The sequence below is a fragment of the Sinohyriopsis cumingii genome, chromosome 18, assembly GCF_028554795.1.
Source record: "Sinohyriopsis cumingii isolate HCF-2022 chromosome 18, ASM2855479v2, whole genome shotgun sequence".
In the NCBI taxonomy this organism is placed as follows: Eukaryota; Metazoa; Mollusca; class Bivalvia; order Unionida; family Unionidae; genus Sinohyriopsis; species Sinohyriopsis cumingii.
In genome coordinates this window covers 97,495,118-97,512,069 of record NC_142978.1, presented here as the reverse complement: position 1 = coordinate 97,512,069, position 16,952 = coordinate 97,495,118, and the positions used below count along the sequence as shown (strand labels likewise).

At 37.6% G+C, this 16,952-nt stretch overlaps 1 protein-coding gene across 1 annotated transcript in view; it reads left to right on the top strand.

Moving 5' to 3' along the window:
* LOC149777554 (tricarboxylate transport protein, mitochondrial-like) overlaps positions 1-16,952 on the top strand; it is a 62,972-nt gene that overhangs the window by 26,839 nt on the left and 19,181 nt on the right. Inside the window, exon 3 of the mRNA XM_089942156.1 lies at positions 14,100-14,185. Coding sequence (XP_089798282.1) covers positions 14,100-14,185 — 86 coding nt within the window. The remainder of the gene's footprint in view (positions 1-14,099; positions 14,186-16,952) is intronic.

Below are 16,952 nucleotides of genomic sequence, written 5' to 3'. Positions count from 1 at the left end.
CAAACATCAGTTTGGGATAAATATTTGTCTTGTCCAATAATTATGTACATGACATACTCAAGCAGCATATGCCATTCTCATGTTGGACTATTGCTTGCCTAACAAAGCACTTGTGTCAAACCAGCCAAATGATGCAAGGATTGCATAACAAAGCACTCATGTCAAACCAGCCTAATGATGCAAGGATTGCATAACAAAGCACTCATGTCAACCAGCCCAGTGATGCAAGAATTGTATAACAAAGCACTCGTGTCAAACCAGCCCGATGATGCAATGAGTGCATAACAACTTACAACTTCATGCTCAAATTGTATTTATTATTATTATTATTATTATTACTATTATTATTATTTTTCATAGGCGACTTAGTCTCAAGAGACCATGCAAATATCACCCTTGGAGTGTCATCTGTCTCTGGGGTTTTGGCATCATCTGCTGTGGCTGTGCAGGCCTATGCACAAGTGACAGTCCCTACTAAAGTTGGTGCAGACATACTGGAGAGTCTTGACTTGCTGGGGTTGCTGCTGCGCTCTTCTTTCTCTCATGTTTCTCTGCTGCCAGCTGGCCTCTCCTCGCATCAGCGACTGCTATGCCCTTGCTTACCATCAGTCTTTAGGTGCCTCTGTCCTTGGACTGCACTTCCCAGCCATCAGTGAAATATCACATGCCTTCGTGTCCCTCTTGCACACATCCTTGAAATGGAATGATGGGCAGCTGACTCTTCTGGTGCCAGTTTCCAGCTGTCCATATAGGATGTCCTTTGGCAGCCTCCCATCCTGCATGCTGGGGATACTTGCATGCTGCAGGATCTTGCTGTGTGGGACACAGTCTTGCCAGCTGATTTTCAGGATGCGTTTTAGGCACCTTATCTGGAAGGGGTTGAGCTGGTGCTCTTGCCTCATGTATGTGCACCAGGTCTTACTTCCATATAGAAGGGTGCTGAGAACGCAGGCCTGGTAGACTTGGATCTTGGTGTGCTCTGTCTACGCATTGTTTTCCCACAACCTCTTCATTAGCCGTCCCATGATGGTGTTTGCCTTTCCAAGCCTTCTGTCCAGCTCCACATCAAGCAATATAGTGTTGCTGATGATTGACCACAGGTAAGTAAAGTTGTTGACGGCTTCCAGGGTGACACCGCCAAATTTGATGGAAGGGGCAATGGTGGTATCTTGCACCATGACGTGATGGTGAGCCCAAACTGCTTGCAAACATCAGAGAAACAGTCTTTCTGGAGGGCATTCTTGATGTGGGTCACAAGAGCCGCGCCATCTGCAAAGAGCATCTCCCTGATGAGCACCGACCTCACTTTGGTCTTCAAGCATAGCCATGCCAGGTTGAACAGCCTCCAATCGGGCCTGGTGTGCAAATATACACCATCAGTGAACAAGACGAAGGCATATGACAGGAGCAGGGAGAAGATACTGAAAAGGGTTGGCGCCAGCACGCAGCCATGCTTGGAGTTTGAGGAAGATACGTCATATATAGGACTATTCTCTTCATAATGGCAAGGAAAGAAATTATCATGCTATGGAGTTTTGGGGGGCAACCGATCTTAATGAAAGGTTCAAATAAGCCCTTCCTGCTGACCAGGTTGAAGGCTTTGGTGAGGTCGATGAACATCATGTAGAGTGGCTGACCTTGCTCTCTGCTCTTCTCCTGGAGTTGTCATACTTGGACTACGCCAATCGGGTAGGACTTATAACCCATAGACTGTCAGCTTCTGTGTTTTTTCCTCACTCAGTAGTAAGGCTGGAGTGGCTGTCCAGGGCACAGGCCTGGGCTTGGACTATGTATGGAGATCCTGGGCTGCCCAGATGTCAGGATTCCCCTCTCATCCTTGCTGGTGGGGTCTAAAGGAATGCTGAGCATGACATTTGGCACCAGTTCAGATGCAGGAGCAGCTGGCAGGAAGCCATAGTTGACACCCAGCCATGTTAGGGGCTCCACTTTGGATTTTCTATCTGGGTTTATTCTCATAGCCTTTCCTTCTCCCAAAGATATCCACAAGGCAGCAGAGCCATCATCCAATGGCTGGGACTTGGTGGGCTTGGAATCAGAGTTACCTTCTCCTAGACGAACTGCCTGACAAGGATAACAAGTTCCATCTGCCAGGGTTTGGAGTCAGTTTTTATTCTCTTAGACTGATTGCCTGCCAAGGCTAATAAGCCAAGTCTGCCCACCCAGTTACACCGCCGGGCACTTGGTCACGCCACACAGCAGGCTCTGTGAAAACAGGGGGCCCTGCATGAAGGTGCTGCTGTGGATACATTAGTGCTGGGAAGGCCATATGCAAGTAACCTCCTGCCCAGCAGAGCCAGACATTGGTCCCATCGCAATCACTACACCTGGAAAGGTGAGGCAATGAGATACGCTTCACTTTCCTTTGTCAAGCAGGATGTCAGGCCCAGACCTTGCACACACCCCATATTATTATTATTATTATTATTATTATTATCATTATTATTATTATAAATAAATCAGATTTCTTATTTCTGCCTAACTGTAATATGTATTATTATCTTAAGAAGGACTGCAATATGCAGTTGACTTGATCTCATAAGATCATAAAAGAATATTGTCTAATTACAATTTAACTTATCAAGCAGATATTTAAGCTAATGTTGCTGATTTTTAAAAACAACAATGAATAAATTATGTCAGGCGATACAGATCCAGATTTTAAAACTTACTTTTAGACCTGTCCCAAAATTTACTTTTAGGCCTGTCCCAAAATTTACTACAAAAAATGTTATTTCTCCTGGCAATTATTCATAAAGAAATCATGGAATAACTGTACATATCTAATTTATGGAAAAATAATAAAGAAAAGAGTTATCTTTTCTTTGCACACTGACTTGTATGGACTTTGTTGTACAATAGGTAAGTGGCTATCTCATGCACTGTCTGGACACAGAACTTGTGACACAACCCTTAGAAACACAACCAGGTCCTAGCATAGATGCTGACAAGCCCTTTTATACTTCTGCACCTGGCAGGGAAAATTCTGCCATATTTCTTGGTAGCTACATGGGGAAAATCCTGCATGCACACACTTGAAGGGGCAACCATACTTTGCTACCAATAGCTACAAAATCACACCTTGATCAATAAAATATACTTGGTAACCATACCAACCAGGGATTATAATGAGGCTGATATCGAAGAGAGATATACAACCATTGATGGCATAACATCATGAAAGTAAAGAGTTCAGAAGATGATTTATGATAAGTTTATATGAAATATATCCCTGGAATCATACTAACCATTGTTTGATTTTGGATAACATGGGGTATTAATAAATAATATATTAACAATAAATGTTGACACCCACCAGCCTATGTATGATGTTGTAGCCCCATCCACGAAGTATGGATACTAGTGTTAGTGCTTTCACCCACATTGCTTTTATAATTTAAAAATAAATAAATTCCAAGGCTAGATTTCCTGTCCATTACAGTTACTGCTGTTATTACAAATTCGTGGGGGGGGGGGTGAGTGGTTTAAAGTGCTCACCATTATGGATCACTGCCATCTCACCTCTGTCTGCGTGGGTTCGAGTCTCGTGTTTGGCCAATGTGGGTATGTGAGAAAGCCTGTCAGTAACTTCTTGTGGGTCAGTGGTTCTTTCTGGGGTTTTCCCTGGTTCTTCCGCCACCGTTAATACTGGCTGCCATGTATAGCCTATCTTGTGCTGAAAAATAGCATTAGACCATACAACAGCAACAACAACAACTTCATAGGAACAAAATGGACATGAATCAGAGATGACCGAAACTAAAGGTGTTACAGACACTTATGTTGCTAATGTTTATCCATTTTAACTTATTTGTCAAAGAGCTTTTCTTTTTGTCTGTTTAAGAATTCTTCATTGACCAAGCTGGTGTCTCACAGCTTAGCAAAGCTACTGTTAAATGTTAGACTGCTAACTGGGATGAAGAAAAAGGATCATACTTAAACAACTGAATAGAGATGTTCAATTTAACCAGTGGGAAAAGACATTGATTTTGACATGTGGCCAAGTTTAGTCAATATTCTCTCTCTCTTTAGACCCATTTGAAATAGGGAAAGTGATAGATTTAGATGAGGAAACAGAGCAGGTAATTATTAGGTGCAGAAATAAATTGCAATTTTCCACCTAAATTGTAATCATTCTTGGTTATATTGGCAGGCTAATAACATTTTGGAGATTTGATAAATTGATCTTTAGAATAGTTTTGTAAGAAATGAATCTCACTGTTTCTTGTGTGGAATGAAAACTTGGATTCTTTTTGTAAGCAATTTTTAACCTAAAAAGGTGTGTAAAATTAAATCATGGATTTCACTTGGGTGATTTGAGTATAGGTCCAGTGCGACATACATACATACATACATACATACATACATACATACATACATATGCACACACACATACATGCATACATACATACATACATACATACATACATACATACATACATACATACATACATACATACATACATACATACATACATACATACATATGCACACACACATACATACATACATACATACATATGCACACACACATACATACATACATACATACATACATACATACATACATACATACATACATACAAAGATATAATAGGATTTGAATTTAGGAAGTTTCTACTGAGAGTAAAGATGCATGATAAAAAGGACTAATCCCTTTAGTCAAAACATGTTCAACTTTGACCTTGAATTCCTATCACAGTGATTTGTGTTAATCATTGTATTCAGCTTAGTTTCATATACAGTTGCCTGCAGTCATGAAACTCATAGATATGAGAGTACTACAACCCCATCAGGAAAAAGCAATATCACTGTGACCTATATTTCACATTGCAATGATTTGCAGCTGCATTGGTTGTGTTTAGTGTAGTTTCTCATGCTATTACTAGCAGAAATTCAACATGGTATTTATGTTTCTTGAGAATTACAATTAATCAAAGTCGGGTCACCTGTACCTTTATTTCTTGCACCATCATTGTGTTTAGCTTGGTTTCTTAGACACTTACTGCAGATTGATGTTCACACTTGATACGTGTTTGTTCAGTTTCCAAACCTTATGAATTGTAGCTGTCATACTGTAGACCGCTTCGGTGGCCTAGTGGCTAGAGCATCCACCTCGGATGCGGGAGGTTGTGGGTTTGATCCCGGGCTGAGTCATACCAAAGACTTATAAAAATGATACCTTACGAATTGTAGCTGTCTTACTGTAGACCGCTCTGGTGACCTAGTGGTTAGAGCATCCAACTCGGATGTGGGAGGTTGTGGTTTCGATCCCGGGCCGAGTCGTACCAGAGTGCTAGACATCACTATAAACTGTCACACTGCAGACATCGTAGCTATATGACTAAAAAATTGTTAAAGCTACGTTAAAAATCCAAATCACACACACACTTTGACTGCAAAATCTGTCCTTTCATATTTATGTACTTGATCATCAGTCAAGGTCCTGGTGAACTTATGAATTCAAGAATTTAACTCAGCCAGTGAGCTGATGATAGGCACTTCATCTGTCTGGTGTCCATGATCACTTGCTATTGCCCTTCATCTGTCTGGTGTACATGATCACTTGCTATTGCCCTTCATCTGTCTGGTGTACATGATCACTTGCTATTGCCCTTCATCTGTCTAGTGTACATGATCATCATTTGCTATTTTCAACTTCTCAAAATCATGAGACCAGTTTTAACCAAATTTGACACAACATTCCTGGCCTAAAGGCCTTTTCAGTTTTGTTTTAAAAAAGGGTGCAGTTCCACCATCAAATATGACCTTCATCACTAAAAACATGGAAACCTTTTAATGATGACTTCTCTAAAAACCACTGAACAGGTTTTGATGAGATTTGACAGAAGGCATTCTGGCATGAAATACCTTTCATATTTTATAAAGCAAATCTGGTATCACTTATGGCCACATTTAATACAAATGGAACAAATTTGAAATGACTTCTTCGATAAACCTGCTGAACAGAGTTTGATCAATTTGGACACAGAGTATCCAGACTTGGAGATCCAGTGCTTAAAAATTTGCATAGTCTGTTGCCCCTCTGATTTCAGATCAGGCTCCTCGTGATGTGTCAGTTGGACTTGTAAAAAAAAATGTTTAATTTGCCTGAGAAAACTTAGATAATAATAATTCATGTAATAATAATAATAAAGACTTTATTTAGAGAAGGTAACTCAGTTAGTTACTGAACTAATCTACCTTGAGGCCTTCTATATGTTATGTAAAATATGTACAGTATATACAACATGATGTGAAGAATCTGGCTTCTAAAACATCATCAATATCTTCAAAGATTTGGACTGTATTCCATGGAATCTGTTTCAGATCTTCTAGGTGTTTAACAGTATCAAAGTTTTGAAAAGATCAATAAGTAATAGATTTATGGATATAATTTGTTAATTTGCAGTTGACTTTACGTGTTAGAAAAATTGCAAAGTGGTCACTTATACTAATCTTTGGAACCATTACTTTCTTTTGTATTAGTATAAATATGATCTATAAGTGTTTTAGAGGTAGGTGTTACTCTGGTGGGTTCATTTACTAGTTGCCTCATACCTTACGAAGGAAAAAAATTCATCCAATTCCATTTTATTTGATCATTCAGAAGATCTCTGTTTATATTGCCTAGAATGTAACATTCTTTCTCTTCATTTGAAATTTTATCTACTTGAAGTTCAAAATATTCACACCAATCGGTATGTGATGATGGGGTTCTGTACACAAAACCTATTAAATAGGGCTTATCTTTTTCTGGAGTGATTTGTAGCCAAATGGATTATATTTCCTGTATTTCTAGGTCTTCACATCTTTTGCAAATAATACCAGTTCTAACATACACAAGGAGCCCACCACCGCCTACTTTCCTATCCTGTCGATAAGGTTTGTTATAGCCATTGATATACAAGAAATTTTCATCATGCTGATGAAATGCTGAATTCTTTTTCAAGATGTTGATAGACTAGTCAAGTTATTAATACACATGTATATGTCCCCATGTATGCACCTGGTCCTTATGAAGATTGTCTACTTATCATTTTTTGTCAAAAGCATGTGACATTTAGGGAATAGACTGCCAGTATTACCTTTAATTAATGCTCACTTGGCTTTAACACATAATGGATTATAATGGAGGTAGGAGGAAGTTATCAAAAATCAATATAATGCATACTGGAACTATTTCAGCAGTCATTGCAACCATTGTAGTGATGAATGTCCAAGTAATGGGATTAAGGACTAGCATGTATACACAAGAAGCTGTTAATTGGTTAGAACAAGAATCTGTTAATTGGTTAAAACAAGAAGCTGTTAATTGGTTAGAACAAGAATCTGTTAATTGGTTAGAACAAGAATCTTTTAATTGGTTTGAACAAGAAGCTGTTAATTGGTTAGAACAAGAAGCTCTTAATTAGTTAGTTTATTGCTGTAATCTGGAGCATTTAGACCATATGCAGGATGATTTCTGAGGTATTCAAAATCAGATGTGGTCCATGATGGCTTTTGAGTCTTTGATTAAACTTGGTTCTCCTTTGGTTGAGACAAAAAGAAAAGATGATTTTTTAGAAACATGATTTTTTGGTCTTTTTTTATTTGCTGCTGCACTTTTTAAATTGTTTCAAGTTAAAGTTTAATGAATAATAATTGTTGAACTTCCCTTGCTCCTGCTTACACCAGTGTTAAGCATTAAGTGGCACTTATGAACATCAAGAGTGTAGAACAAAAATGTGTAAGACAAGACACACTTTAAATGAACATCAAAACTGCTGATCCATTGAGTAAGGGGACATTGATAAAGCAATTAGACATTGGCTGGCTCAGAAAAACATTGCTTTGTATGAAATATTTTGAGATCTGAATAAACACAGAAGTCATTTGAGCATGATTTTGTTTTTATTTTTTATATTTGAAGTACAGCAGTTGCAGTGGTGTGTGACAAATAATAGTGAAAAAATAATAAATAGGGCTATTGTGGGCATATGACAATAAGAGTTGGGGCATGTAGAATTTGAGTTATTGCTTGTGATTATTTTTGTAAGCCATCCACCCAGGGCCTGCATCTAAAAAATTATTGGAGCAGCAAGATTTTTAACATTTATACAAAAAGTGCCAGTTTGCTATCAGATATGACAGTCATTACTAAGTACAGCAAAATCTACAAATACCTTGTCTCCAAAATCACAATGAAAAAATTTGACCCAAGTTGGCAGAAAGCATACTGGCATTGAGATGTTAAGACTTGATATTAAATATTGTTACCATGACCAAAAATCGTAAAATCTTTAACCGACTTCTAAAGAAAACAGAATGATCAGTATCTTGGCCTGAAAGCCTTTCTAATATTTACAAATTGTGTTAGAATGCTGTGAAATATGACCTCATTACTACAAACTAAATTTTTTAATGACTTTTTAAAAGGCACAGTCACACAGAATTTCACCAGATTTAACAGAAATAATTCTGGCCTAGAGGACTTTCAAGTTTGAATTATTGATGCTGATTGAAATGTAGCTGCTGTTAGAAAATTTAGAAAATCTTAAATTGTTCTCATGATATATTAGTCAGTTTCTGTCATTGCTAGCCATGAATTTTAGCAAGAAACCAGTTTCAGACAGCCTCCCTATTCTGTATTCCCAGTCATTTATATCTCTGCTGTGGGTGGACAAGCTCATATTTTATGCACATTTTGGGCTTTGTTTCTTTCTGGCAGTCTGCAAAAGAATAAGGGTAGGAAGAGCTGATATTTCAGCTTCCACTATTTTTAGGTGTATTGTTACAGCAATCAAGTGACCTTATCAGCCATTGCCAAGAGGGACCTTGCATTTGTGCTAATAGAAACCTTTCATTCATGCCAATAGGGACCTTGCATTTATGCCAAGAGAAACCTTTCATTCATGCCAAGAGGGAACTTTCATTCATGAAGATTAAAGCCCATGAGGGTCCAGCCATTGTCACCGAATGGACCTAACTTATTCATTTTTGGAGGATGTGGTGTAGGCCATATTTTGGCATATCATTCTACTTTCTCCTACATTCATTCCATGGCACACCAAGTGAAGACACATTTGCTTTAGAGGCCTATAGTTGTGGCACAGAAAGTGGCCAAATTGGTTAGCATGTTGCAGAAGTGGACACTTCTACCTTAAAGGGTATTTATTTGTTACCAGTTTGGAGGTCATCAGCCTTCCACTGACCTGGCAGATTGAGGTATGCAATAGCAACATGCATGTATTACTGATATTGAATTATAATTTTAGGAGTGGGATGGTAGTAAAACTAATTTTAATGATATAACATTTACTAGATTTCCTCCACCCACCCCACACTGATATCTCAACTAGTAGTCTACATCTTTGAAAAAGATGAAAATGACAGCACATGGGCCAGTGACACATGGTCAGGTTCCAGAAATTTCTCCAAGTTGTTGTTGTGGGTTTCATGCCATTTTGCAGCACACAATAGGCTATACATGGCAGCCAGTATAATTGATGAAGAAAGAGTCTGAGAAAACACCAGTAAGAACCACCAACCCACGGAAAGCTACTGGCAAACTTTCTCACATATCCACATTGGCCAAACCCAGACTTGAACCCACACATATAGGTACAAGTCACCCATTGGAAGGAATTTAAAATCATCATATGGATGAGGGTAATTTCCATCTGGAAAAGTAAGCTGCTCATTAGCAACAATTAAGTATTAAAATTAGTTCCCCATGCTTGCCCCCTATTGCCTCCAATTTTCTTTAAATGTTTTCTCATGTTCTTATTACTAACAAGTTAAATTGCTAATAAAAATTAAAATTTATTGTGATTATCTAATATCATTTTCAGGCTTGAGAAGTCATTGAAAGTAATTTAATTTGGTAATCACTAGCTGTCATACGTGTTGGTTTTGTTCTGTGCATTTCACACTTACCATGTCAGGATAACCTTAATTTTCACTTTCAGTGAATGAGATAATGCCATAACCTGCTATACCTTTGATTATGAACAACTGTGAAATTTGTCTATTGTCCACTTACACACAAATTACCATCAGTATCCAATAACAACCCCATCTCCACTTTGAAAAATGTGTAGCAGATTTTTATTTAAGAAACCTTTACCAATGATCATCCCACCCACTTTTAACAGAATTTTACAAGACAAACCCTTGGACTTTTCTTGGGAGAAATACACTAAATTGCAGACATGTCATGGATTTTAAGCTAAAAGGCCAAAGGATTAAACTTGCTTGAAGATTTGGGATGTGGATAGTTGATGCAGAAAAGACAATTGATTTCTCAGATGGTTATGGATGGATGGATGGCACTCTCAACTACTGAGAAATATTAAAATGTATGCCCCCATTTTCAGGCACTGTAATGAAGAGTACTGTTTCTGCTGTGCAGAAACTGGGCATGTGACACAGGTATGCCACTGTGACGTTTGCACGCATTGGGGTGGGGTTCTTCCAATATAATTTAATTAAATTATGACGAAAGTTCCACCCTGGCTCGTGAGGTTAGAAAGTTAAATTAGTGACGAGGTAGATTTACAGCTCTGAGCCCCCAGTCAGCTATGCCGACGGTTAAACTATAGAGAACACGAAGATGAAATTCAATGAAAAACAATTTAATAAATTCGATAATTCAAAAACGATAACTTCCACTCGCTCGTCTTTCCCTTGACCAAGTGACAGCCTAATTCATCCCGTGATTTACAGTGTGAGTTCGATTTTCCCCCTGTCCTTGCATCTACTCATCTCTTCTTTCCCGCTAATTCCTTCCTTCTTTCCGTTTCTCTAACTCCTCCTTCGTCTCCATTTTCCTCTCTACTATCTCCTTCTCAAATTTCGCTCCCAGACTTCAACTTCTCCTTCTCCTTTCCCTCTCTACTATCTCCTCCAATTTCGCTCCCAGACTTCAACTTCACCTTTCTTCTCCTTTCCTCCATCTCTCTATCTGAGACTACGGGACCAAACTGTAACTGGTCTGTCCCTCAAAGCTTCCTGTGAAAAACCACAAGGCGTTAACATATGTTTTATCGAATCTCACCTCACACTATATCGCCAATTAATCATCAGGTAAGGCCATCACGGTTTCTGTCATGCATGCATACACATCAAAATTCCCACACACTTCTTGCAGGGTAAACAATGGCATAATAACACGGTATCAGCGAATTGTTATACAGACATCAATACATTGCATCACATCAGTATATACACATATATTTAATCTCATCGTACTACAATCTGACAACAATCAGACGCATGTCTGTACATTACAAATATTCAACAATGGCAAAATCTATAATCATATGAACACTTGTGTTAGTCTACTATAAAATACCCACATAGCGAATTACAATATTAACTCATACGACGGCTAGCAAGCTATATAATTCTTTACAAATGTCACTCATTTCTTCAAAATATGCAAACATATTAACAAAACAAAGTACTTCTTCGTACTACGATTCTAGTAATAATAAAGTATACATATGACCTACAATTAAAATGCAGTCGCATTCCACAAAGACTGAACAAATATCCCACTGACCTTATTTGAAGCTCTCTGTACTTAGAATTTCCTGCTCTAAGATTTTCTCACCAATAACGAATGGCTATTCGGAGTTACGCTAACCTCTTCTCTGGGTAATTTCTCTTAGCGAACTAATTCTTGCTGGAAGACGCGGAGATATCATTCTACCCAAATCAGGGTCTCTCCCCTATCTCGATTCTGATTGGGTAACGCTGTGACCCTGTCCAATCATCTTAGCGGCCAGTTCAACCTGTCTGTCTGTCTGCAGGGAAAAGAAGTTAAGACACTCCCACTCCTTCAGGCAACTTCTTTGATCTTGGACAACATTTCCACACCTAGGTGATAATTGGCTATCTGTGACTTCGCAACTCCGAGGTCCGGCTCTCCACTTCTAGCTATGGCAATCTTACGTAACGGATTAGTGCTAGCCATTGAAGGTAATTTAATTTGGTAAACACTAGCTGGCATACATGTTGGTTTTGTTCCTTGCATTTCACACTTTCCATGTCAGGATAACCCTAAGTGTCACTTTCATTGAATGAGATAATGCCATAACCTGCCATACCATTCATTATGGACAACTGTGAAATTTGTCTATTGTCCACATACACACAAATTACCATCAGTATCCAATAACAACCCCATCTCCACTTGAAGATTTTTATTTAAGAAACATTTACCAATGATCAGCCCACCCACTTTTAACAAAATTTTACAAGACAAACCTCGTGGACTTTTTTTCTTGGGAGAAATACACTAAATTGCAGACATGTCATGGATTTTAAGCTAAAAGGCCAAAGGATTAAACTTGCTTGAAGATTTGGGATGTGGATAGTTGATGCAGAAAAGACAATTGATTTCTCAGATGGTTATGGATGGATGGATGGCACTCTCAACTGCTGAGAAATATTAAAATGTATGCCCCCATTTTCAGGCACTGTAATGAAGAGTACAGTTTCTGCTGTGCAGAAACTGGGCATGTGACACAGGTATGCCATTATGCCAAACAGACTGAGGGCTTCAGATGCCATAAATTTGGATGCAAACAAAGACTTGGTCAATCAATGTATTATACATTTTAGGAAGCTGGCAAAGACGAGAATGCATGTGCTTCAATTATAACAAGCCTAATTGTACCTAATGAGACTCTTGTCTCTAACTATTCATTGGACACTATTGTAAATGCAGAAGTTAATGGATTTTCAGGGTTTGTATGTGACTGAAGATGCTAATATATATGAACATTTAAATATGGAAATAGGATGTCAGAATGATAAAGGTAGTATGGAGACAATTTCAGTGAGTACCTGATTGCATGATGACATACCAGTACATGTAATTGATATGAAACTAAATACAAAAGGTTTTAACATAGGTCACTTAAAGGTACAAGGTATAGTGGGGAAAATAGACCAGATTAAGTTAATGTTGTCTTCCAAGGAAAATAACCAGATTAAATGCTAACCACAGTGATAATCTATGTCACTGTCAAGGCTACAATAAACCATTATGCAGGGACAGAGACAGCAGGGTCAGGTCTTGTATACATTAGGGAAGATGTAAATGCAGAAAGGTGACCTGACTAGGAGTCTCAAGAAATTGATATTTGTCAGAATAATGCAAACTCATTCCTAGTTGGTTTCATTTACAGGCCACCTTCCTCCAGAGCAATTTGGAATGACAAACTCTTTGAAACAAATGGAAAGTGTTCTTGCGCAGAAAGAAACATATACTGTGTGATGTTGATAAGGACTTACTCAATGCTCAAATAAGGAACAAAGGGATGGAATTTACTGAATCGTTAGGCCTCGTCCAGCTTGTATATGTATGAACCCACAAGGGTAACAGAAATATCAAGCACTCTTTTTGATCACATTTATACAAACCTACCCCACAATGTGGCATTTGTTGAATGTTGGTCTTAGAGGCCACTATCCTACTATTTTGAAAAGAAAGGTAAAATGCAAGAGAATTAGGAAAAATACACACAAAACTATCACTTATAGATCGGTCCAAAATTTTAATGAAGGACAATTTCTGGATGACTAATATAATGTTCCATGGAATATAATCCAAAATTTTGATGAAATAGATGATTTTTTGTTGTTGTTGTTTATAGGTTTAACGCCATTTTTCAGCACAAGATAGGCTATACATGGTGGCCTGTATAACTGGTGGAGGAAGAACCCTGGAAAACCCAGGGAAGAACCACTGACCCATGAGAAGCTACTGGCAGGCTTTCCCATGTACCCATGCTAGCCGAGCCTTGGACTCGAACCCACGCAGACAGAGGTGAGATGGCAGTGATCCGGAACGGTGAGCGCTTTAGACCACTCAGTCACTCGGGGCCCCTGACGACATAGATGAAGCTCAGAAGGTGTGGACTGACTTATTTTTGGATGTAGTCTTTAAGCATGCATGGCTGAAAGTACATTGAGTAAAGTAATGCAACGTAATTGGATTTTCATTTTGAATAGGAGAAAGAAAAGAAAACTTAATTCCAAAACACTTACAGTAGCTTTTTTATTTGAGATATTTCTAATTTTAATTTTAGATTTGGTAGTTTCGAAGAATTCAAGAAAAGAAGTGTAGATGCAAATGGAAATCTACCTGCAAATAAAAGACTTTTGTGTGGTTTAGGTAAGAACTGTTTTGACATTGTTCTTTGCAATACATCCTAAAGAATTGTAATTTCTATATGTATGTCGTGGTTTTGATCTTTTTGTGATAATGTTTTATTAACTTTACCTTTGAACACATTGATTGGTCCACAGTAATAAGAGTTCAGGTTAAGTTCTAGTAAATCAGGAGTCAACTTCATTCCATGTGTCATTGCTTTACTTCTCCCAAGATGCCAACAATTTGTCACATGGTTAAAACAAAGCATATCCATATTTGCTGACATGGATAAAAGAATGGAACAGTGTCTCTACATAGAGTATGATGATGCAGAGCATGTCTGACAGATGTATGCTTATTTGTAACCAGATATTAGCATGACACAGAGCATGTCTGACAGATGTATGCTTATTTGTCACCCAATATTAGCATGGTGATGCAGAGCATGTCTGACAGATGTATGCTTATTTGTCACCAGATATTAGCATGATGACACAGATCATGTCTGACAGATGTTTGCTTATTTGTCACCAGATATTAGCATGACACAGAGCATGTCTGACAGATGTATGCTTATTTGTAACCAGATATTAGCATGACACAGAGCATGTCTGACAGATGTATGCTTATTTGTCACCAAATATTAGCATGATGACGCAGATCATGTCTGACAGATGTATGCGTATTTGTCATAGCATAACATACAAGCAAAGTATTGACATTGCAAAGTCATATTCTAGTATTATAGTTAAGGAGCTACAAAGTGGTAAACATGTTAGATCTAATGGATGTAGGATCAAGTCTTGTTTGATATAAACAGTTCTTGACTGCTGTGAGAAATACAGGGTCTATTTTCTAGAATGCCGGATTGCAGGATTTGCACTATTTCTGAAAGAAATGTATGTTTGTTTTACAGTAATTTACTACAGTAACTTATCCCCCACTTAGAAAATTGCCCCTTTTATGTATCTTCCATATGGTAGAACATGTTATGATGTATCTGTGCTTTCATCATTTTTCTGTTCACTATTTCATGTCTGCACAATAATTGAGTTCTCCACATTCTACATTTACTAGACATAATAAATAGCTGGCATTTAGGGTAATAATAAATATAAATAAAGACTTTATTTAGAGAGGGTAACTCAATTAGTTAAAGAACTAATCTACCTTGAGGCCTTCTATCTGTTATGTACAATATATACAACATGATGTGAAGAATCTGTCTTGACACTAAATAATTAAGTGATTTTAAAAATCAGAGTAAACATATATAAAATATCAGCCTGCATTGAAAAATTCAACAGTGAAAATAATGCAAAATTACAGAAAAGGAGGCGGTATTTATTGTACCAGAACTGTTAGTTGTTTAAAGATTTCATCCGTTGGAGACATTGATTGTGAAAAGAAGAAATGATAGGAGCCTGCCTTATGTCACTGGGAATGTTGTTCGAAAGCCAGACTGATTATCATGAATAAGATCGTAAGTGAAAGGAAAGAAGCCTATTGATTTGGGTGTCAAAGGTCAGGATCACTGTGACTCAAAATTGTTTTTAGGTCACCTGGCCAAAATGTAAGTAGTGGCATGGTCCTGCATCTGTTACATCATCCATCTGTCCTTCAACGCTTGTTTGCAAACACTCATTAGGCTTTATTTGTGATCAGATTTTTATTTATTTCTGATAGATTTGGATTGGATTTGGTGTATAAGCTTGTATCATCAATACCTCAATTGAATTCATTATTGAGATTTGTTGTGTAAGCTTGTATTATCAAGACCTATGATGAATTAGTTTGAGATTTTGGTTTCTAAATGTATATCATCAAGACCTATGATGAATTTATATATGAGATTCGGTTTGTAAACGTATATCATCAAGACCTCCAATGAATTCATTTATAAGATTCAGTGTGTAAGTTTGTATGTCATCAAGACCTACGATAAATTTGTTTTTGTGATTTGGTGTATATGCTTGTTTCAGCAATACCTCCGATGAATTCATTTATGATCAGCATCCACAGATATTACTTTGGTAATCTTGTTTTTGATTGGCTGAACATATCATTGATCATATTTCAGCTCAGATTTTGATCATTTTCTTTTGTGAGTTTATCAAGACCTCAGAGGAGTTAGATTGTGAGCAATGTCTACATGTATTAATGAGGTGATCCTGCATCTTAGTGGTAGAGCTAACAAACACTTATTTATATTTTTAAACAGATTTGATCAGACTTGAGTGGTAGCTTTGTATTATCTTGATCTGATTGGTAGCTTTGTATTATCTTGATCTGTGGTAGCTTTGTATTTTCTTGATCTGATTGGTAGCTTTGTATTATCTTGATCTGTGGTAGCTTTGTATTACAGTGTATCTTGATCTTAGTGGTAGCTTTGTATTTTGATCTGAGTGGTAACTTTGTATTATCTTGATATGTGGTAGTTTTGTATATTTTGATCTGAGTGGTAGCTTTGTATTATCTTGATCTGAGTGGTAGCTTTGTATTATCTTGATATGAGTGGTAGCTTTGTATTAACTTGATCTGAGTGGTAGCTTTGTATTATCTTGATATGAGTGGTAGCTTTGTATTATCTTGATCTGAGTGGTAGCTTTGTATTATCTTGCTCTGAGTGGTAGCTTTGTATTATCTTGCAATGAGTGGTAGCTTTGTATTATTTTGATCTGAGGTAGCTTTGTATTATCTTGATCTGAGTGGTAGCTTTGTATTATCTTGATCTGAGTGGTAGCTATGTATTTTGATCTGAGTGGTAGCTTTGTATTATCTTGATCTG